Source organism: Bombina bombina, chromosome 4, assembly GCF_027579735.1.
Source record: "Bombina bombina isolate aBomBom1 chromosome 4, aBomBom1.pri, whole genome shotgun sequence".
NCBI classification, from domain to species: Eukaryota; Metazoa; Chordata; class Amphibia; order Anura; family Bombinatoridae; genus Bombina; species Bombina bombina.
The window spans coordinates 881,002,343-881,027,209 of NC_069502.1; the positions used below are offsets into that span (position 1 = coordinate 881,002,343).

The 24,867-nt window shown below is 37.9% G+C and overlaps 1 protein-coding gene across 4 annotated transcripts in view; it reads left to right on the forward strand.

Annotated features, from left to right (window-relative positions):
* Positions 1–24,867, forward strand: part of LOC128657423 (oocyte zinc finger protein XlCOF7.1-like) — a 181,041-nt gene that overhangs the window by 66,345 nt on the left and 89,829 nt on the right. For all 4 annotated transcript variants that reach the window (XM_053711772.1, XM_053711775.1, XM_053711773.1 and 1 more), the window contains exon 7: positions 19,263–19,355. In XM_053711772.1, the coding sequence (XP_053567747.1) occupies positions 19,263–19,355 (93 nt within the window). The remainder of the gene's footprint in view (positions 1–19,262; positions 19,356–24,867) is intronic.

A 24,867-nucleotide genomic window follows, 5' to 3' on the forward strand; every position in this document is an offset into this window, starting at 1 on the left:
GTGGGTGGTGGGTTTTTCTGTTGGGCGGTTGTTTGTATTTTTCTTTACAGGTAAAAGAGCTGATTTCTTTGGGGCAATGCCCTGCAAAAGGTCCTTTTAAGGGCTATTGGCAGTTTAGTTCAGGGTAGGTTTTTTTGTTATTTTGGGGGGGCTTTTTAATTTTTAATTGGTAGTTTATTTTATTTTATTAGAATAGTTAATTTATAGTTTAATCTTATTTTTTTTATTTCACAGGTAAATTTTTCTTTATTTTAAGATAGTTATATTGTAACTTTTAATTTAAAGTTAGGGGGTGTTAGATTTAGGGGCTAATAGTTTAATTTAGTGTTTTGCAATGTGGGGGGCCTGCGGTTTAGGGGTTAATAGGTTTAGTTTATTAGTTGGGATGTGGAGGGCTGGTGGTTTAGGGGTTAATAAGTTTAGTTTATTAGTTGCGATGTGGGGGTCGGCGGTTTAGGGGTTAATACTTTATTATAGTGTTGTCGATGTGGAGGGCCGGCGGTTTAGGGGTTACTAGATTTATTTAGTGTTGTCGATGTGGGCGGTCGGCGGTTTAGGGGTTAATAGATTTATTTAATAGTCTCGATGTGGGTGGGCGGCAGATTAGGGGTTAATAGGTGTAATATAGTATTTTCAATGTGGGAGGGAGGCGGTTTAGGGGTTAAAGTGAATGTAAGCTAATGATGTTCAGAATCCTCCTCAGCATTTCTGTAGTGTGTCTTAATGTAATCGCTATGTTATTTTTAATATCCAAACTACGGATTCGGCAATATATATAACTATAATTTTATACCGCTTGTGTTGAGACTCCTCCCAGATGCTGTTTCCTTGTTGTACAGTATGTGACGTATAGAGCGGTCCCATCCGCTCTATACATATCTCTCAAGTGAGCTCCCAAAAAACTATGCACCTTGCGCATGCGCTAATCTCCGCTCTCTGGTCATTCGCATATTCGCGAATCTACACTCTATCAGAATGATTTTGCTTAGCGCATGCGCAGAACTAACGCATGACATTTCAGGAAAGGGGTTGAATGCCCCGGGGAGGAATCAAAGATCAGGAATTAGATTTGTGATGAAGTCTCAATCAAAAAGGCAGTATGGCGGGCGGAGGAATGACGCAAAGAGCGACAGGATTAAAAGGTAAAATTTGGCTAAGTTTATTAATTTGAAAAAAAAAAATGATGAATTAAAGTATACCTAATTTGGCAAAAAGATTACTATGGCGTTACTGGATGCACTAGAGTTTACATTCACTTTAATAGGTAGTTTATGGGTGCTAGAGTACTTTTGTGAAACATTTTTATTTGCAAAATCCATAACTACTGGTCTCAGATCGCGGAATGGCTCACGGTGGTATAGGCTGTAACGCAAGCATTTTATCCGGATTGCACAACCTGTAATACAGCGGTATGGAAAATCCGCACTCAAACTTAATGTTTTGAGTGCGGAATGGAGGGTTGTGTTAAGGCTAAAATGCTTGCGGTATAGTTATACCGCAGCGACTTGTAGTATGCGTTACCTGCCATTCCACGCACAATGGCCAATTTTTCAGTGGTATAGCCGTACTGCACCATAACGCAAAACTTGTAATCTAGCTGTGTGTTAGTACAAATGTCAGCGTGTTGGCATTCCTTCATACATGCAGACATATATTTAACCACACATGTCAATACCCTTCAATATAAAAAGGATATACAGTAGTACTGTATAGGTATACTATAGGGATAAGAATATTTTTAAGAGCTAAAGGAAGTAAAGATGTTAGTATTCTTGAAACGAGCAAGCTCCAGCCACAAGAAAGCAGATAGCAGCCGTTAACAACACTGCAAGAAGCAAGGAATAAAGCTGATAATCGATCCAGTTTCCAAAGTCAAGTGGCCACTGCCGTTCTTCACAGTGAATCTTAATCCAGGATGGAAAACAGGAATAAATTTACAGTTTGAGACACCGTATAAGTCCAGGATGTCAGCTTTCCATCAGGGACTTGCCTCCTTCAAAAGCCGCTCCAGGCTATAAGTCAGTGCCATTAACGCTGCAGGTGTACTTCAAACACGGAAGGGACATACAACTGTGATACAGCAAAGCACCGCTAACAGTTTAGAAAGGAAGCACATAGAAGTTATTATTTTTGAGCCCACCTCCCTCACAGCACATCTGGATTAAAGACAGAGCCTGCTCAGATAACTTAGTATGAAGTTTGAAGGATACGGTTACTCTGTGTGTGTTCATATACACAGAATCAAGTAAGACTATTGTCCCATTTTATTTATGGATTATGAAACTGGGAGCATTGACTATGATACAGCCATTCATTGACTATTGATCAAGTGTGTGTTCATGAGTGTCAATACATTTTTAATAATGTTCAAAAACATTTTTTTATTTTATATATATATTTTATTTTTTTCAATCTTTTATTTCCAGTGTTTATTTACTAATTTCACACCAGAACTAGCCACTAGTTCTCAGATAGTTGCTCTGTTGAGTAGGGCCCAGATCCACCCCTTTCTGTTTTAAGTTAAGTTAATATTTATGCAGAAACTAATAGATATTATTGAATTTTGGTTTAGCAATCTGTATAAAGGTGTTTATGTCTTTAATACTTTTTGAGACGTGTATTGTGTATGTTTCAATAAACAAACCAGATGTCATCTTTTAAACATCAAAAAAATAATAATTCTAATTGATAATTGGAAAACCATTTTGCAATTATCTTAGCACAGCTGAAAACTGTTGTGCTGATTAAAGAAGCAATACAACTGGCCTTCATTAGACTAGATTGAGTATCTGGAGTATCTGCAATTGTGGGTTTGATTAGAGGCTCAAGATTGCAAGAAACAGAACTTTCTTCTAAAACTTGTCAGTTTATTCTTTTTATGAGAAATGAAGGCTATTCCATGCAAGAAATTGCCAAGAAACTGAAGATCTTGTACAAAACTGTGTACTACTCCCTTCACAGAACAGTGAAAACTGACTCTAACCAGAGTGGGAGGCCCCGTTGCACAACTGAGCAAGAAGACAAATACATTAGAGTGTCTAGTTTGAGAAACAGATGCCTCACAGATACTCAACTGACAGCTGTATTAAATAGTCCCAGCAAATACCAGTCTCAACATCAACAGTGAAGAGGCAACTCCAGGAAGCTGACCTTCTAGGCAAGGTTGCAAAGAAAAAGCCATATCTCGGACTAGCCAATAAAAAGAACACAGACACTGGACAGAGGAAGATGAGGAAAAGTGTTATGAACAGAAAAATCTAAGTTTGAGGTGTTAAGATCACAAGACCATTTGTGAGACTCAGATTAAATGAAGAGATGCTAGAGGAGTGCTTGACATCATTTGTCAAGCATGGTGGAGGCAATGTAATGATCTGGGGCTGCTTTGGTAGTGGTAAAGTGGAAAATTTATACATGGTGAAAGGGACCTTGAAGAAGGAAGACTATCATTTAATTTACAACTCCATGCCATACCGGCTGGACAGCTAGCTCAGCATGCTAAGGCACTGTGGCTGAGCTCTGTAGCAACCCAAGGGTTGCAGGTTCGATCCCCGGTGAGGTCCACTCAGCCTTTCATCCTTCCGAGGTCAATAAAATTGAGCAGCGCCTTGAGACCCTTATGGGTGATTAGCCGCGCTTTACAAGTACCCACTACATACTTCATACTACCCTGTGGATGTCGCTTGATTGGAGCAAATTTCCTCCTACAACAGGATAATGACCAAAAGCACAGCTCCAAACTATGCAAGAACTATTTAGGGAAGAAGAAGTCGGCTGGTATTCTGTCTTTAATGGAGCGGCCAGCACAGTCACCAGATCTTAACCCTATTGAGCTGTTGTGGAAGTAGCTTGTTGTATGGTACGTAAGAAGTGCCCATCAAGCCAATCCGCATTGTGGGAGGTGTTTCAGGTACCATGGGGGGGAATCTCTTCAGATTACCTCAACAAATGTACACCTATCCTCAAAAGACCTCTTGATTTAGCCTCCCCATCCAGGCCACTTCTCTCTGCTAATCCTTCTTGATCTCTCTGCAGCTATTGATACTGTTGACCATCCTCTTTTGTTCCAAACCCTCCAATACTTCAGCATTTTAGACACATCACTCTTGTGGTTTTCTTCCTACCTGTCTAACCGTACCTTTAGTGTAGCCTTCTCTGGTGCATCCTCTGCACCTTTACCACTTTCTGTTGGGATACCACAAGGCTCTTTCCTTGGTCCCCTTCTCTTCTCAATCTATACGTCATCATTATGTTCCTTATTAAAGTCCCATGGGTTTCAATATCATTTGTATGCTGATGACACCTAGATCTACCTCTCTGCACCTATCCCGTTCCTTGCTAACACGTGTCACTATCTGTCTTTTTTATTTCATGAAAGCTGACTACAACAGTTTAACAGTTTACCCACTTAATCACTATAAATGTTACTTTGCATATCATGCCTATGTTTATAGCGCTCTACAAATAACTGATAATAATTATAACTATATGACCAATAACGAAGCCTAAGCCTCAAGATAGAGAAAGTGCGCTAACAAGCTAAAAGTATACACACCACATTAAAGGATACTTACATTTATTAAATGAAATAGACAAATTACATCAAAAATATATAGAAATTAGCGGTAGGGACGTCTCCCTTGTATAAGAAATAATAGTCTGTGCAAATATTTGCAAATAGCAGCTAACAATAAGTAGGATGTAAATAAATGTTAAAAAACAAATGTTAAAAAACAATCAATCTTAAATGTATGGCATAATATTGATACTATTCATAAAAGCAAGGATTATTAATAAAAACAAGCACCAAGTCCAGAAATATAATCACAGTGTAGATGGCCGTGTGCAAATGAGCATCAATATTGTAGCATTACGGCTTGAGTTCGTAACAAATTGGTGCCACAAACAGATACAATGTACTGTACCGTGAGTCAAGAGGGTACTTGGAGGGTGTTACCGAGGAAAGGGAATCTTACGGTCAAAGCTTGGACCTCAGCTGCAGTGACTGCCGTTCCTGGAAAGTTGCAGTGTACAGACCTCTGCACATGTGAGTCGGCGTCTGACGTCACAAACTTCCGCTCTTCTCAGGTAATGGGTTGTCGTTCCAGCAGCGTGAGAAAGAAAACAGCTGATTGCTGTGTGCTGATGAGAACTTGCTGCAAGAGCAGATTTAACTGCTGTAGATGTATCCGTTGTTCCAATAAACTGGTAGGGCACAAGTTATCCCTTACCTTGGGATATACAAAGATACTGGTAACCCGGGTTAAAGTTGCAGTACAGGCTGTACTGAGATATCCCTTAGTGTTTCAAAGATACAGTGTCACAGTGTCACATATGCAAGCGACGCGTTTCGCCCTCCCTTGGGCTTTATCAAGATGCATGTGACAGGTAACTGAGAGTCTTTTATAGTGATCCATTCATTTGTAATTGGTTAATGCATTCAGTTGTAAAGGTAACACCCTCCAGGTGGTTAAGGTGGTATCTTCATTACTTCTCCCTTTGGGATCTATTTCCTTTAGTTGCTAGGTAACACCCTCTATGCAATAAAGGTGGTATATCCTTGGTGAATCATTATCGATTTTATGTGTTTGTTGATAACAAAAAAAATATAAAAAAGCTGTCTGTGCATTACATAAACAATAACGACTGTATTGTGACAAAAAACCATACTGGTTTTGTGAATTGCTCGTCCTAAATCTAATTATAAGCTAAGAGAAATTTTCTTATATATTATTAGGCACTCCCTTGAGTGAACATATATGCTAAGAAAATATATAAAATATCTTATAAATAAATATATAGATAAAAGTAAATTGACAATATAAAGAATGTGAACCAATCAAAATAATTGAAAGTATGTAAAGTGCATGTGCATATGAATAAAAGGTGCTACTGAACAGATTTATTCAAATAAAAATGGAGAAAGGTCCAATTCTGAGTTGAGGCCTTTTGGAAATAAAGTGTCGTATTTGTAAATCAATTCCGCTTCTTGTATTAAGAGTGATTTTTCTGTGTTACCTCCTCTCCAATGTCCTTTGACTTTTTTTATCCCCCAGAAATTGAGTGCTTTAGTGTCCCTGTGATGTTTTTCTTTAAAATGTTTATAAAGTGAAGTGTCATCCCTACCTTTTTCTATACACAACAAGTGTTCCCTAATTCTATCCTTTAGGGATCTAGTGGTTTCACCAAAATAAAAAAGATTACATGTACATTTTAATGCATAAATAATATTTTTGTGATTGCACCTAATTAGATCTTTAATTCGAAAATTAATTTCTGAGCTGTTTATTTTTAAAGTCTTCAATTTAGAGCTGTGTTGACAGGCCTTACACGTATAACATGGAAAAAAACCTGCTGGTATTTTACCCTCTAAGTCTTTCTGAGTTGGATTTTTATTCCTTTTCAGTTTACTGGGAGCTAGCTGCATTTTAAAATTATTCGCTCTTCGAAAAATAAAAGTTGGTTTGTCTGCCAGGTGTTTCCCAATTATGTTGTCTTCTTTTAAGAGGGGCCAGTGTTTTTTTATTATCTTTTTGATTATATTATGATCTGCACTATAATTCGTGATAATGGGAACATTAATCAGACCGTTCTCTTCTCTCTTTTCAGTTTTATACTTTAAAAGTTCATTTCTATTAGTTAAACGTACTTTAGAAATAGCATTTCCGATTTTAGCTTTCTCATATCCTCTATCCTCAAATTTTTTTGCTATTAGAGTGACCTGATTCTCAAAATCTTCTATTCTTGAACAATTCCTTTTAATGCGTAGCATTTGTCCATAAGGGATGTTATCTTTCCAGATATTCAAATGGCAACTATCTGCATGAATCAGATTATTACAATCGACTGGTTTAAAATGGGTCAATTTACTTTTATCTATATATTTATTTATAAGATATTTTATATATTTTCTTAGCATATATGTTCACTCAAGGGAGTGCCTAATAATATATAAGAAATTTTCTCTTAGCTTATAATTAGATTTAGGACGAGCAATTCACAAAACCAGTATGGTTTTTTGTCACAATACAGTCGTTATTGTTTATGTAATGCACAGACAGCTTTTTTATATTTTTTTTGTTATCAACAAACACATAAAATCGATAATGATTCACCAAGGATATACCACCTTTATTGCATAGAGGGTGTTACCTAGCAACTAAAGGAAATAGATCCCAAAGGGAGAAGTAATGAAGATACCACCTTAACCACCTGGAGGGTGTTACCTTTACAACTGAATGCATTAACCAATTACAAATGAATGGATCACTATAAAAGACTCTCAGTTACCTGTCACATGCATCTTGATAAAGCCCAAGGGAGGGCGAAACGCGTCGCTTGCATATGTGACACTGTGACACTGTATCTTTGAAACACTAAGGGATATCTCAGTACAGCCTGTACTGCAACTTTAACCCGGGTTACCAGTATCTTTGTATATCCCAAGGTAAGGGATAACTTGTGCCCTACCAGTTTATTGGAACAACGGATACATCTACAGCAGTTAAATCTGCTCTTGCAGCAAGTTCTCATCAGCACACAGCAATCAGCTGTTTTCTTTCTCACGCTGCTGGAACGACAACCCATTACCTGAGAAGAGCGGAAGTTTGTGACGTCAGACGCCGACTCACATGTGCAGAGGTCTGTACACTGCAACTTTCCAGGAACGGCAGTCACTGCAGCCGAGGTCCAAGCTTTGACCGTAAGATTCCCTTTCCTCGGTAACACCCTCCAAGTACCCTCTTGACTCACGGTACAGTACATTGTATCTGTTTGTGGCACCAATTTGTTACGAACTCAAGCCGTAATGCTACAATATTGATGCTCATTTGCACACGGCCATCTACACTGTGATTATATTTCTGGACTTGGTGCTTGTTTTTATTAATAATCCTTGCTTTTATGAATAGTATCAATATTATGCCATACATTTAAGATTGATTGTTTTTTAACATTTGTTTTTTAACATTTATTTACATCCTACTTATTGTTAGCTGCTATTTGCAAATATTTGCACAGACTATTATTTCTTATACAAGGGAGACGTCCCTACCGCTAATTTCTATATATTTTTTATGTAATTTGTCTATTTCATTTAATAAATGTAAATATCCTTTAATGTGGTGTGTATACTTTTAGCTTGTTAGCGCACTTTCTCTATCTTGAGGCTTAGGCTTCGTTATTGGTCATATATTTGTGTCTGATACAAGCAGAGATTGTATCTTTAGAGTAAGTGTTTAGCAATACCATCCTTAGCGCGCACCAATCCACTTTTTTAGATCTATCTCTTCATTTATCTCTGATTTTGAGTGTGCTGCTTTGGACACCATATTTTATTTTATTTTATTATTATACCCCTTAACAGCATTATGGAAGACCTTTTTGACTTTAGGGATAAAATATACTTGGAATTAAACAGTGATAGCAAGTCCATTACACATAACCATTCTATTCCCAATTTATCAGACTTAATGAATGAACTAGAATCAGCTATGATAAAAGAGCTAAAACAAAAAATGGAGCTAGTATTCTTAAATAGGTACACAAGTAAGGGTATTATCCCTAGAGGTTTACAGTTCAGTAAAAATTGTACTTTCACATTAAGTGATGAACTACAGGCAGAATGGACAGACACACTTAATACAGCCTCTAGGGGGCTCATAGAAATTTTAAAAAAATCCCGTAAAGAAACATTATTAACAATAGAGACTAATATTTCTAGTCTGAAAGATAAATTAAAGGGGTTGAAGGAGGAAACAGAATTCAAGGAAAAACAAAAAGTGATAATTAACAAACTAGATAATCTGAATAAAGATCTATTGAGATCAAAATGGGGAAAAATGGAAAGGGACATTAAGGATAATACTGTTAAAAGTACAGACACAAACAAAGAGACAGATCAGCAAAGTTCCACAAAACCTTATAATAGAAATAACAAAAAAGAAAACCCCTCCAGAAATTACAATCAACAATACCACTCTCAAAATGTGAGTCATAACAATAGCCATCCTAATTATAATTATAATCAGGAGAATACCAACAACTATCCTAGACGTAATTATAACAATTACAGAAACCAAAATTATTGGAATTCTGAACACTACCGACAATATAACCAAGGATATCGAAATAGTTCCGATTATCAGAATTATGATAACAGATATCGAAATAATTATGGCTACCATCATAATAATTCTAATCGTGATTATGATTATCAGAGGAGTGACCGTAATCACAATTGGAATGATTGGGAATATCCCAGACATAGAAATAGCTACAAACCGAGAGACATGAGACAAACCAATAGGGACTTCATAACACCCACACACAATAGGTTCCTCCCCCTGAGAGAAGATGTGACAAATTCCGAAAAAAATAGAACTGACATCAAATCGCCTTTTTTAGGCCACAGCCCTCTAAAGGAGGGCTTCTCAAAAAATTTACAAAAAAAAGAAACAGAACAGATACAAAGAAGAAAAAGAAATTTAGAGGTAGAAGGGGAGGAGGAAGGTCTAAACGACCCAAAAAGATTGAGGTAGATAATAATAACAAGAAAAGTGGGATTTTTAATTTGAGCAAAGCCAATCTGACAAAAGAACAAGAAAAACTACTTAATTTAGGCCTCTCTTATGCACCTACTTCTAGGATGAGCAAGTTCAACACCCATATACATATTAAGAAATTTGTTAGAAATTTAACCTTGAAACGCTTTTTTATGAAAAACCCATTAGAAAAACAGAGCACTGTTCCCAATAAGGTGGTGGAAAAATACCAACATACGGATTTAAAACCCAAATCACGTTTTTATCCAGCTTCTTCAAAGGGTAACTATCTTGATACCTTTGAGAAAATAGTCTTAAATGATATCAAAAAATGTGAGCTACCCCATATTAGGAAACAAAATATTAATAAGAAAGAAAGAGAGATACTAACAAAAATGCAGAAAGATTTAGAGGTGACCATAAAGCCGGCGGATAAGGGTGGGGGGTTGTAATAATGGATACTGACAAATATATGGCTGAGGCATTGAGATTATTAAATGATAAAAAAACATATGAAGTACTACCAATGAATCCAACCGATAAGTATATTAAAATATTAAATAAAATTCTTATTGAAGGGAAATCTGAAAGACTTCTTAATGAACGTGAATTTAATTATCTGACACCTAAACATTCCAAAATCCCCATTTTTTATTTCCTCCCCAAAGTGCATAAATGTCTCATAAATCCACCAGGGAGGCCCATTATTTCTGGGATTAACTCGATTTCTGCCAATCTATCCCAATATATAGACCGATTTCTACAACCTCATGTTACTAAGTTAAACTCACACTTGAAAGACTCAACTCAATTATTAAATATTTTGAACTCTATGAAATGGGAGGATGGAATGATAATCGCAACATGCGATGTATCATCACTATATACTGTGATTGACCACAAACAGGGAGTAGCAGCAGTTAAGAAATTTCTATATAGTGATATCAATATGGAAGTCAAACAGAGTGATTTCATATTAAATAGCATCCAATATATATTGGAGCATAACTTTTTTTCTTTTGATGGTAAATTTTACAGACAGATAGAGGGCACAGCCATGGGCACGAGGTTCGCACCGAGTTATGCAAATTTGTTTATGGGGTTCTGGGAAGAAGAATTCTTCAATAATGACCCCCTCGGTGCGAACCTCGTGCTCTACAAGCGCTATATAGACGATTTGTTTCTAATATGGAAAGGTCCTGAGAATGAATTAATTAAACTCTTTGAGAGAATGAACTCGAATAACTATGGCCTCAAATTCACAAGTCATTATAGTCAAACTCAGGTTAATTTCCTAGACTTGGAAATTATGGCAGTTAAAGATAAATTAGAAACTAAGACCCATTTTAAACCAGTCGATTGTAATAATCTGATTCATGCAGATAGTTGCCATTTGAATATCTGGAAAGATAACATCCCTTATGGACAAATGCTACGCATTAAAAGGAATTGTTCAAGAATAGAAGATTTTGAGAATCAGGTCACTCTAATAGCAAAAAAATTTGAGGATAGAGGATATGAGAAAGCTAAAATCGGAAATGCTATTTCTAAAGTACGTTTAACTAATAGAAATGAACTTTTAAAGTATAAAACTGAAAAGAGAGAAGAGAACGGTCTGATTAATGTTCCCATTATCACGAATTATAGTGCAGATCATAATATAATCAAAAAGATAATAAAAAAACACTGGCCCCTCTTAAAAGAAGACAACATAATTGGGAAACACCTGGCAGACAAACCAACTTTTATTTTTCGAAGAGCGAATAATTTTAAAATGCAGCTAGCTCCCAGTGAACTGAAAAGGAATAAAAATCCAACTCAGAAAGACTTAGAGGGTAAAATACCAGCAGGTTTTTTTCCATGTTATACGTGTAAGGCCTGTCAACACAGCTCTAAATTGAAGACTTTAAAAATAAACAGCTCAGAAATTAATTTTCGAATTAAAGATCTAATTAGGTGCAATCACAAAAATATTATTTATGCATTAAAATGTACATGTAATCTTTTTTATTTTGGTGAAACCACTAGATCCCTAAAGGATAGAATTAGGGAACACTTGTTGTGTATAGAAAAAGGTAGGGATGACACTTCACTTTATAAACATTTTAAAGAAAAACATCACAGGGACACTAAAGCACTCAATTTCTGGGGGATAAAAAAAGTCAAAGGACATTGGAGAGGAGGTAACACAGAAAAATCACTCTTAATACAAGAAGCGGAATTGATTTACAAATACGACACTTTATTTCCAAAAGGCCTCAACTCAGAATTGGACCTTTCTCCATTTTTATTTGAATAAATCTGTTCAGTAGCACCTTTTATTCATATGCACATGCACTTTACATACTTTCAATTATTTTGATTGGTTCACATTCTTTATATTGTCAATTTACTTTTATCTATATATTTATTTATAAGATATTTTATATATTTTCTTAGCATATATGTTCACTCAAGGGAGTGCCTAATAATATATAAGAAAATTTCTCTTAGCTTATAATTAGATTTAGGACGAGCAATTCACAAAACCAGTATGGTTTTTTGTCACAATACAGTCGTTATTGTTTATGTAATGCACAGACAGCTTTTTTATATTTTTTTTGTTATCAACAAACACATAAAATCGATAATGATTCACCAAGGATATACCACCTTTATTGCATAGAGGGTGTTACCTAGCAACTAAAGGAAATAGATCCCAAAGGGAGAAGTAATGAAGATACCACCTTAACCACCTGGAGGGTGTTACCTTTACAACTGAATGCATTAACCAATTACAAATGAATGGATCACTATAAAAGACTCTCAGTTACCTGTCACATGCATCTTGATAAAGCCCAAGGGAGGGCGAAACGCGTTGCTTGCATATGTGACACTGTGACACTGTATCTTTGAAACACTAAGGGATATCTCAGTACAGCCTGTACTGCAACTTTAACCCGGGTTACCAGTATCTTTGTATATCCCAAGGTAAGGGATAACTTGTGCCCTACCAGTTTATTGGAACAACGGATACATCTACAGCAGTTAAATCTGCTCTTGCAGCAAGTTCTCATCAGCACACAGCAATCAGCTGTTTTCTTTCTCACGCTGCTGGAACGACAACCCATTACCTGAGAAGAGCGGAAGTTTGTGACGTCAGACGCCGACTCACATGTGCAGAGGTCTGTACACTGCAACTTTCCAGGAACGGCAGTCACTGCAGCCGAGGTCCAAGCTTTGACCGTAAGATTCCCTTTCCTCGGTAACACCCTCCAAGTACCCTCTTGACTCACGGTACAGTACATTGTATCTGTTTGTGGCACCAATTTGTTACGAACTCAAGCCGTAATGCTACAATATTGATGCTCATTTGCACACGGCCATCTACACTGTGATTATATTTCTGGACTTGGTGCTTGTTTTTATTAATAATCCTTGCTTTTATGAATAGTATCAATATTATGCCATACATTTAAGATTGATTGTTTTTTAACATTTGTTTTTTAACATTTATTTACATCCTACTTATTGTTAGCTGCTATTTGCAAATATTTGCACAGACTATTATTTCTTATACAAGGGAGACGTCCCTACCGCTAATTTCTATATATTTTTGATGTAATTTGTCTATTTCATTTAATAAATGTAAATATCCTTTAATGTGGTGTGTATACTTTTAGCTTGTTAGCGCACTTTCTCTATCTTGAGGCTTAGGCTTCGTTATTGGTCATATATTTGTGTCTGATACAAGTAGAGATTGTATCTTTAGAGTAAGTGTTTAGCAATACCATCCTTAGCGCGCACCAATCCACTTTTTTAGATCTATCTCTTCATTTATCTCTGATTTTGAGTGTGCTGCTTTGGACACCATATTTTATTTTATTTTATTATTATACCCCTTAACAGCATTATGGAAGACCTTTTTGACTTTAGGGATAAAATATACTTGGAATTAAACAGTGATAGCAAGTCCATTACACATAACCATTCTATTCCCAATTTATCAGACTTAATGAATGAACTAGAATCAGCTATGATAAAAGAGCTAAAACAAAAAATGGAGCTAGTATTCTTAAATAGGTACACAAGTAAGGGTATTATCCCTAGAGGTTTACAGTTCAGTAAAAATTGTACTTTCACATTAAGTGATGAACTACAGGCAGAATGGACAGACACACTTAATACAGCCTCTAGGGGGCTCATAGAAATTTTAAAAAAATCCCGTAAAGAAACATTATTAACAATAGAGACTAATATTTCTAGTCTGAAAGATAAATCAAAGGGGTTGAAGGAGGAAACAGAATTCAAGGAAAAACAAAAAGTGATAATTAACAAACTAGATAATCTGAATAAAGATCTATTGAGATCAAAATGGGGAAAAATGGAAAGGGACATTAAGGATAATACTGTTAAAAGTACAGACACAAACAAAGAGACAGATCAGCAAAGTTCCACAAAACCTTATAATAGAAATAACAAAAAAGAAAACCCCTCCAGAAATTACAATCAACAATACCACTCTCAAAATGTGAGTCATAACAATAGCCATCCTAATTATAATTATAATCAGGAGAATACCAACAACTATCCTAGACGTAATTATAACAATTACAGAAACCAAAATTATTGGAATTCTGAACACTACCGACAATATAACCAAGGATATCGAAATAGTTCCGATTATCAGAATTATGATAACAGATATCGAAATAATTATGGCTACCATCATAATAATTCTAATCGTGATTATGATTATCAGAGGAGTGACCGTAATCACAATTGGAATGATTGGGAATATCCCAGACATAGAAATAGCTACAAACCGAGAGACATGAGACAAACCAATAGGGACTTCATAACACCCACACACAATAGGTTCCTCCCCCTGAGAGAAGATGTGACAAATTCCGAAAAAAATAGAACTGACATCAAATCGCCTTTTTTAGGCCACAGCCCTCTAAAGGAGGGCTTCTCAAAAAATTTACAAAAAAAAGAAACAGAACAGATACAAAGAAGAAAAAGAAATTTAGAGGTAGAAGGGGAGGAGGAAGGTCTAAACGACCCAAAAAGATTGAGGTAGATAATAATAACAAGAAAAGTGGGATTTTTAATTTGAGCAAAGCCAATCTGACAAAAGAACAAGAAAAACTACTTAATTTAGGCCTCTCTTATGCACCTACTTCTAGGATGAGCAAGTTCAACACCCATATACATATTAAGAAATTTGTTAGAAATTTAACCTTGAAACGCTTTTTTATGAAAAACCCATTAGAAAAACAGAGCACTGTTCCCAATAAGGTGGTGGAAAAATACCAACATACGGATTTAAAACCCAAATCACGTTTTTATCCAGCTTCTTCAAAGGGTAACTATCTTGATACCTTTGAGAAAATAGTCTTAAATGATATCAAAAAATGTGAGCTACCCCATATTAGGAAACAAAATATTAATAAGAAAGAAAGAGAGATACTAACAAAAATGCAGAAAGATTTAGAGGTGACCATAAAGCCGGCGGATAAGGGTGGGGGGGTTGTAATAATGGATACTGACAAATATATGGCTGAGGCATTGAGATTATTAAATGATAAAAAAACATATGAAGTACTACCAATGAATCCAACCGATAAGTATATTAAAATATTAAATAAAATTCTTATTGAAGGGAAATCTGAAAGACTTCTTAATGAACGTGAATTTAATTATCTGACACCTAAACATTCCAAAATCCCCATTTTTTATTTCCTCCCCAAAGTGCATAAATGTCTCATAAATCCACCAGGGAGGCCCATTATTTCTGGGATTAACTCGATTTCTGCCAATCTATCCCAATATATAGACCGATTTCTACAACCTCATGTTACTAAGTTAAACTCACACTTGAAAGACTCAACTCAATTATTAAATATTTTGAACTCTATGAAATGGGAGGATGGAATGATAATCGCAACATGCGATGTATCATCACTATATACTGTGATTGACCACAAACAGGGAGTAGCAGCAGTTAAGAAATTTCTATATAGTGATATCAATATGGAAGTCAAACAGAGTGATTTCATATTAAATAGCATCCAATATATATTGGAGCATAACTTTTTTTCTTTTGATGGTAAATTTTACAGACAGATAGAGGGCACAGCCATGGGCACGAGGTTCGCACCGAGTTATGCAAATTTGTTTATGGGGTTCTGGGAAGAAGAATTCTTCAATAATGACCCCCTCGGTGCGAACCTCGTGCTCTACAAGCGCTATATAGACGATTTGTTTCTAATATGGAAAGGTCCTGAGAATGAATTAATTAAACTCTTTGAGAGGATGAACTCGAATAACTATGGCCTCAAATTCACAAGTCATTATAGTCAAACTCAGGTTAATTTCCTAGACTTGGAAATTATGGCAGTTAAAGATAAATTAGAAACTAAGACCCATTTTAAACCAGTCGATTGTAATAATCTGATTCATGCAGATAGTTGCCATTTGAATATCTGGAAAGATAACATCCCTTATGGACAAATGCTACGCATTAAAAGGAATTGTTCAAGAATAGAAGATTTTGAGAATCAGGTCACTCTAATAGCAAAAAAATTTGAGGATAGAGGATATGAGAAAGCTAAAATCGGAAATGCTATTTCTAAAGTACGTTTAACTAATAGAAATGAACTTTTAAAGTATAAAACTGAAAAGAGAGAAGAGAACGGTCTGATTAATGTTCCCATTATCACGAATTATAGTGCAGATCATAATATAATCAAAAAGATAATAAAAAAACACTGGCCCCTCTTAAAAGAAGACAACATAATTGGGAAACACCTGGCAGACAAACCAACTTTTATTTTTCGAAGAGCGAATAATTTTAAAATGCAGCTAGCTCCCAGTGAACTGAAAAGGAATAAAAATCCAACTCAGAAAGACTTAGAGGGTAAAATACCAGCAGGTTTTTTTCCATGTTATACGTGTAAGGCCTGTCAACACAGCTCTAAATTGAAGACTTTAAAAATAAACAGCTCAGAAATTAATTTTCGAATTAAAGATCTAATTAGGTGCAATCACAAAAATATTATTTATGCATTAAAATGTACATGTAATCTTTTTTATTTTGGTGAAACCACTAGATCCCTAAAGGATAGAATTAGGGAACACTTGTTGTGTATAGAAAAAGGTAGGGATGACACTTCACTTTATAAACATTTTAAAGAAAAACATCACAGGGACACTAAAGCACTCAATTTCTGGGGGATAAAAAAAGTCAAAGGACATTGGAGAGGAGGTAACACAGAAAAATCACTCTTAATACAAGAAGCGGAATTGATTTACAAATACGACACTTTATTTCCAAAAGGCCTCAACTCAGAATTGGACCTTTCTCCATTTTTATTTGAATAAATCTGTTCAGTAGCACCTTTTATTCATATGCACATGCACTTTACATACTTTCAATTATTTTGATTGGTTCACATTCTTTATATTGTCAATTTACTTTTATCTATATATTTATTTATAAGATATTTTATATATTTTCTTAGCATATATGTTCACTCAAGGGAGTGCCTAATAATATATAAGAAAATTTCTCTTAGCTTATAATTAGATTTAGGACGAGCAATTCACAAAACCAGTATGGTTTTTTGTCACAATACAGTCGTTATTGTTTATGTAATGCACAGACAGCTTTTTTATATTTTTTTTGTTATCAACAAACACATAAAATCGATAATGATTCACCAAGGATATACCACCTTTATTGCATAGAGGGTGTTACCTAGCAACTAAAGGAAATAGATCCCAAAGGGAGAAGTAATGAAGATACCACCTTAACCACCTGGAGGGTGTTACCTTTACAACTGAATGCATTAACCAATTACAAATGAATGGATCACTATAAAAGACTCTCAGTTACCTGTCACATGCATCTTGATAAAGCCCAAGGGAGGGCGAAACGCGTCGCTTGCATATGTGACACTGTGACACTGTATCTTTGAAACACTAAGGGATATCTCAGTACAGCCTGTACTGCAACTTTAACCCGGGTTACCAGTATCTTTGTATATCCCAAGGTAAGGGATAACTTGTGCCCTACCAGTTTATTGGAACAACGGATACATCTACAGCAGTTAAATCTGCTCTTGCAGCAAGTTCTCATCAGCACACAGCAATCAGCTGTTTTCTTTCTCACGCTGCTGGAACGACAACCCATTACCTGAGAAGAGCGGAAGTTTGTGACGTCAGACGCCGACTCACATGTGCAGAGGTCTGTACACTGCAACTTTCCAGGAACGGCAGTCACTGCAGCCGAGGTCCAAGCTTTGACCGTAAGATTCCCTTTCCTCGGTAACACCCTCCAAGTACCCTCTTGACTCACGGTACAGTACATTGTATCTGTTTGTGGCACCAATTTGTTACGAACTCAAGCCGTAATGCTACAATATTGATGCTCATTTGCACACGGCCATCTACACTGTGATTATATTTCTGGACTTGGTGCTTGTTTTTATTAATAATCCTTGCTTTTATGAATAGTATCAATATTATGCCATACATTTAAGATTGATTGTTTTTTAACATTTGTTTTTTAACATTTATTTACATCCTACTTATTGTTAGCTGCTATTTGCAAATATTTGCACAGACTATTATTTCTTATACAAGGGAGACGTCCCTACCGCTAATTTCTATATATTTTTGATGTAATTTGTCTATTTCATTTAATAAATGTAAATATCCTTTAATGTGGTGTGTATACTTTTAGCTTGTTAGCGCACTTTCTCTATCTTGAGGCTTAGGCTTCGTTATTGGTCATATATTTGTGTCTGATACAAGCAGAGATTGTATCTTTAGAGTAAGTGTTTAGCAATACCATCCTTAGCGCGCACCAATCCACTTTTTTAGATCAATAATTATAACTAGAAGGCTGTAATTGCTGCACATGAAGGATTCTTTGACTAAATCAAAGTTTGAAGGACACATTTATTATTTTACTTAAAATTCATTATTTCTAACCTTGTCAATGACTATATTTCCTATTCAAATTCATTTCATGTATGTTTTCATGGAAAATAATGAAATGTCTAATTGACTCCAAACTTTTGAGTGTATGTCTGAGGGATGTACATGTGTGATGTGTCTGAGGTCGGTAGGGCACTTGAGAGTGTATGTGTGTGACATGTCTGAGGGACACAGGATACAGGTGTGTGACATGTCTGAAGGACACAGGGTACAGGTATGTGACATGTCTGAGGGACACAGGCTAGAGGTGTGTGACGTGTCGGAGGGGCGTAGTGTACAGGCAAATGTACGTGTGTGACATGTCTGAGGTACGCAATGCACAGGTGAGTGTATGCGAGTTGTGTTTCTGAGGGCCATAGGGCACAGGTGAGTTTATGTGTGTGGCATGTCTGAGAGACACAGGGTACAGGTATGTGATTTGTCTGAGTGGCGTAGTGTACAGGTAAATGTACATGAGTGACGTGTCTGAGGTACGCAGGGCACAGGTGAGTGTATGCAAGTTATGTTTCTGAGGGCCGTAGGGCACAGGTGAGTTTATGTGTGTGGCATGTCTGAGAGACACAGGGTACAGGTATGTGATTTGTCTGAGTGGCGTAGTGTACAGGTAAATGTACATGAGTGACGTGTCTGAGGTACGCAGGGCACAGGTGAGTGTATGGGTGCGGCATTCTAATATTACAATTTCCTTGTGCAGTGCTAAAAAGCTACAATGTGACCATATTTATATAATCTATGCAGGTGATGTTAAGATTGAAGTCACAATTAATGCTGAACAAACACATGATCAAAGGGAAGTTCTAAAGCAGGAAATCAGTGGCAATATAAGTACAGGTGAGTGCACGTGCATTATGTGTCTAAGGGGTACAGATCACCTGCCCTATTAGGTAAAGTCAGGTTTTTATTTAGAGGGAGTAAAACACTTGAAGAGTCACTATCTCCCCCCTCCCGTAAAACACAATACAGTACATGTGATGCGCCTGTAATTAGTAGGTGATTATAATATAATTTATGTTTGTAACTCACAGGAAAACTACTGAAATTGTTTTAATGCAATGAGTGTAAAAGACTGAAAACAACTTCAACACAGGGGTAGGAAATGGCTGTGAAAGGGTTAACCTTGCTTATTTCCAGTGTTCTATTCTGATTCCTTTTCCTGTTTTTATTAGAGACACTTCATTAATTCCCTTTGTTTATCTGACATCTTATGTCATATCACTGTGTTACATTCTCTCCTACAAGCAATACATGTTAAGCTAATTAAGGGCTGGATTACGAGTAGAGCAGTAGTTTGCGTTCGAGCATTAGAACCGCTAGAAGTAATTATTCCGCTTTTGTAAATTTGCGTTTAATGCGAATTAAAAGTAAAAAGCTTGCGCTTTTTTGTTCGCAAATTTGCAGTAACAATGAGACTTTGAGAATGACGCAAACACAACATCACATTTCTCCATAGCCTGCAATGGAGCTGAAAAAGTTGAAGAAGAATAAAACACCCACAAGCTGCCCAAACACAATCGCAGTTATTTAAAAGCTCAACATAAGAAGATAATATTGCATATTTCATAATCCAATGTTCTGCGTATAGCGGAATGTTCTCTTTATTGTTAAAGACATATTTAAATATATAACAAAACAGAGGGAGGTGATCCCAGAATTGCTGGAAAAGGCAAAAATTCTAATGTCTCCCAGCTGACCTTGTTGTCTATATTATAGAAAGAGGTAACTGGCTGGGAGTGTGCTTAGAGCATATTACAACATTTAAATCAAAGAAAAAAAACCCTATTGAGAGAATAGGGAAAAGTATGCTCTTTCTATACATCAGGGGCCCCATCCGATATGCAGCGTCGCCCGCAAAAGCCGGCGACGCCGTTTTTTGCGCGGGTTTGGTATCCTATATACAGCGCCGCATATAAATGCGGCACGTATATTTCACCCGTCGGACGTAGTTTTTTCCCCCATAGACTAACATATAAAACCCGCGCAATTTGGTATCCAATATCCAGCGCAAGGCCTTACGTGGCGAAAATGGAGAAAACTTACTCCATTTTCACCTTGCCATAAAATGGGCCTTGCGCTGAGTATGGGAGCACCGTAACTCCCTAAAATGCCTGCAAAAAAAAACCTAACGCATGCGCAATGTCTATCTACCTGTCAACCGCAATCCCCCACCACAATACCTAATAAAGTGTAATAACCCCTTGTTACGGTACCAACAGGATACCAAGGTTAATACCAGATGAACAATGTCCTGCATAGGGAATCAGCAATTCACAACCAAGCCAGTTTTCAGGTTTAAAACAGAATGACATTTATTAAAGGCTAGATGCCTAGTATTTATACAGGTTTGACCCCCCCCCCCCCCAGATGGGGGTTGAAAGACTGTTGTACATTACATGGAGGGAACAAGCCCTTTGACATGATACAATAGAATTATATTACTTAAACACTTCAACCACAAGACACTCTTGGCCCTTCTTATCACTTAGGCGTTTTCTCTCTGGAGGTGATCAAACAATAGAATGCTTAGCACTAATTAGATTATAGCTGGAGCCAGCAACTCTGTCTTTAGAAATTAGTTTCTTAGCTAAACACAATTAACTCCTTCAGTCCTGACAGAAGGGTCTGTCACATATCTCCCCCGTTGTGGAACACTCCGGCAGACCCGGCTTGACCCTTTGGCGGGTCAACCTGGGGATGACCGGACTAGGAGGTGGTAGGCATGTCAGTTTGCCAGGACAATCCATCTGTATTCCCGTTATGAGAGAGAATTCCTGTCCATACAAAGAAGGGTTCAACTTCCTCAGTGCCCAGACTAGGGCTAAACAGTCCTTCAAAATCCCATCAGCTTCTTTACGAGTTTTCTGTACCTGCTCTTTATAGGTATCCACAATCCCTTCATACTGACATAGGGTGCCCTTGAGTTGCTGCACCTCACTATGAGCCAGCGTCAGCTTCTCCTCAAGTGTCGCTAAGTTTGTCTTTAAGGTTTCATGTCCCACTCTCAAGCTGGTGTTTTCTGCAGTCTGTCGGTGCAGCTTGTCTAGCAGAGATTCACGTTCTAAACGTGCTTTTTCCTCTGCGCTCCTCTTCTCCTTCATCAGCGCATTGTAACGGGACCTCCACATATCAATAGCGGATAGAGATTTACTGAGCTCAGCGTCCTGGGGCTTAGCAGCAGGTGGGTCAGTCTCTGCTGCACGGATCTGGGCACGGGTAGTCACAGAGTTAACATCAGCGGGACCCATAGGAGCGTAGGCAGAAACAAGGGGGGCCAAGTCATTTCCAAGAAGAACATCAGCAGGTAAGTCCTTCTTGACCCCCACATTCACAGGTCTAGCGCCCACTCCCCAATCCAAATGTACCCTGGCAACAGGTAGGCTGAACACATCGCCCCTTGCTACCCTCACAGCCACAGTGTCTCCAGTGTACTGTTTCTCAGACACCAAATTCTTTTGAAGCAAGGTCATGGTAGCACCAGTATCCCGTAGACCACTGACCTTCTTCCCATTCACTTTAACCAGTTGCCGGTTATTCCGGTGGGCAGCTTGCACAAGGTCTGCCTCATGTAGGATGCTCCAGCATTCTTGCGCCTCTACGTAGCGGGCCGCAGGCTGAGGATTACGTGGGATTCCGCCGGCAGGTCTTCTCCAGGACTGCGCTTGGTTCGCTGCGTTTAGGGGACACTCTGGTCTTTTGTGCCCTAGTTGCTTACATCCAAAGCATCGAATCGGTTGTGAGTAGCCCCGCAAATTGAACAGGGCTCTCTGAGGGTAGTTCGTGGCCGGAGGCCGTGTGGTATAGCGGTGCGCCGGGGTTTGGTAACTGGCAGCTGCTGGGGTGACTGGGGGTCTGTACTCCACTCTAGCAGGGGGCTTAGTGGTAGCAGTGTCCAGTTTGCGGGCATCCGTATACTCATCTGCCAAGCGAGCCGCTTCCTGCAGGGTGGAGGGTTTACGGTCCCGAACCCACTCTCGAACTCCTGCGGGTAACTTGTCGAAGCAATGTTCCAACAGGAATAGCTGCAGCACCTCTTCCCCAGATATGGCTTGGCACCCCGCTATCCAGTGAGCTGCTGTGCGGTGCACCTTACATGCCCACTCAAGGTAGGAATCTCCAGCTAATTTAACAGTGTCTCTGAACCGCCTCCGGTATGCCTCCGGTGTAACCGCATACCTGGAGAGCAGAGCCTCTTTTACCGTATTATAATCCCTGACTTCCTCATCTGGAATGGCCCGAAAAGCCTCTCTGGCCCGGCCGGATAATTTTCCAGATAATATCGTGACCCAGTCCTCTGCGGGTACCTTGTGTAGTGCACATTGCCTCTCAAAATCCGCAAGGTACCCATCAATCTCTCCTTCTGTTTCCAGGAAGTTTTTAAAAGCTGCAAAATTTACTTTTCTCTTTTCCATCTTAGTCAGTATTGTAATAATCCCCCTCTTCCTGAGGTTACTGGCTTGTGTAGTTGCTCTTCTGGGCGATAAGGTTCATTCCGTCGCTTGCCACCAATTGTTACGGTACCAACAGGATACCAAGGTTAATACCAGATGAACAATGTCCTGCATAGGGAATCAGCAATTCACAACCAAGCCAGTTTTCAGGTTTAAAACAGAATGACATTTATTAAAGGCTAGATGCCTAGTATTTATACAGGTTTGACCCCCCCCCCCCCCGATGGGGGTTGAAAGACTGTTGTACATTACATGGAGGGAACAAGCCCTTTGACATGATACAATAGAATTATATTACTTAAACACTTCAACCACAAGACACTTTTGGCCCTTCTTATCACTTAGGCGTTTTCTCTCTGGAGGTGATCAAACAATAGAATGCTTAGCACTAATTAGATTATAGCTGGAGCCAGCAACTCTGTCTTTAGAAATTAGTTTCTTAGCTAAACACAATTAACTCCTTCAGTCCTGACAGAAGGGTCTGTCACACCCCTAAACCGCCACTCCCGGACCCCGCTGCCACCTACATTATATGTATTAACCCCTAAACCGCTGCTCCCTGACCCCACCGCACCTAAATAAAGTGTTTAACCCCTAAACCGCCGCTCCTAGACCCCGCCGTCACCTACATTATATGAATTAACTCCTAAACTGCCGCTCCCGGACCCCGCCGCATCTAAATAAAGTGTTTAACCCCTAATCCGCTGCTCTCGGACCCCGCCGCCACCTACATTAAAATTATTAACCCCTAATCTGACCCCCCTACACCGCCGTCACCTACATTAAATATATTAACCTCTAATCTGACTACCCTGAACCGCCGCCACCTACATTAAATGTATTACCCCCTAAACCTAAGTCTAACCCTAACACCCCCTAACTTAATTATTATTTAAATAAATATAAATAATATTAATATTATTAACTAACGGCTAGATTTAGAGTTTGCCGTTAGCCGTCAAAATCAGCGTTAGAGGCTCCTAACGCTGGTTTTGGGCTACCGCTGGTATTTAGAGTCGGTCAGGAAAGGGTCTAACGCTCACTTTGCAGCCGCGACTTTTCCATACCGCAGATCCCCATACGCCATTTGCGTATCCTATATTTTCCATGGGATCTTTCTAACGCCGTTATTTAGAGTCTTGGCTGAAGTGAGCGTTAGAAATCTAACGACAAAACTCCAGCCGCAGAAAAAAGTCAGTAGTTAAGAGCTTTCTGGGCTAACGCCGGTTCATAAAGCTCTTAACTACTGTGCTCTAAAGTACACTAACACCCATAAACTACTTATGTACCCCTAAACCGAGGCCCCCCCACATCGCCGCCACTCTATTAAATTTTTTTAACCCCTAATCTGCCGACCGCACACCGCCGCCACCTACGTTATCCCTATGTACCCCTAATCTGCTGCCCCTAACACCGCCGACCCCTATATTATATTTATTAACCCCTAATCTGCCCCCCACAACGTCACCGCCAGCTACCTACAATTATTAACCCCTAATCTGCCGACCGGACCTCACCGCTACTATAATAAAGTTATTAACCCCTAATCCGCCTCACTCCCGCCTCAATAACCCTATAATAAATAGTATTAACCCCTAATCTGCCCTTAACTATTTAATAGCTACCTAGCTAAAATAAAGATAAATTTACATGTAAAATAAAAACTAACCTAAGTTACAATTACACCTAACACTACACTATACTTTAATAAATTATTTCTATTTAAGCTAAATACTTACCTGTAAAATAAACCCTAAGATAGCTACAATATAAATAATAATTACATTGTAGCTATTTTAGGATTTATATTTATTTTACAGGTAACTTTGTATTTATTTTAGCTAGTTAGAATAGTTATTAAATAGTTATTAACTATTTAATAACTACCTAGCTAAAAG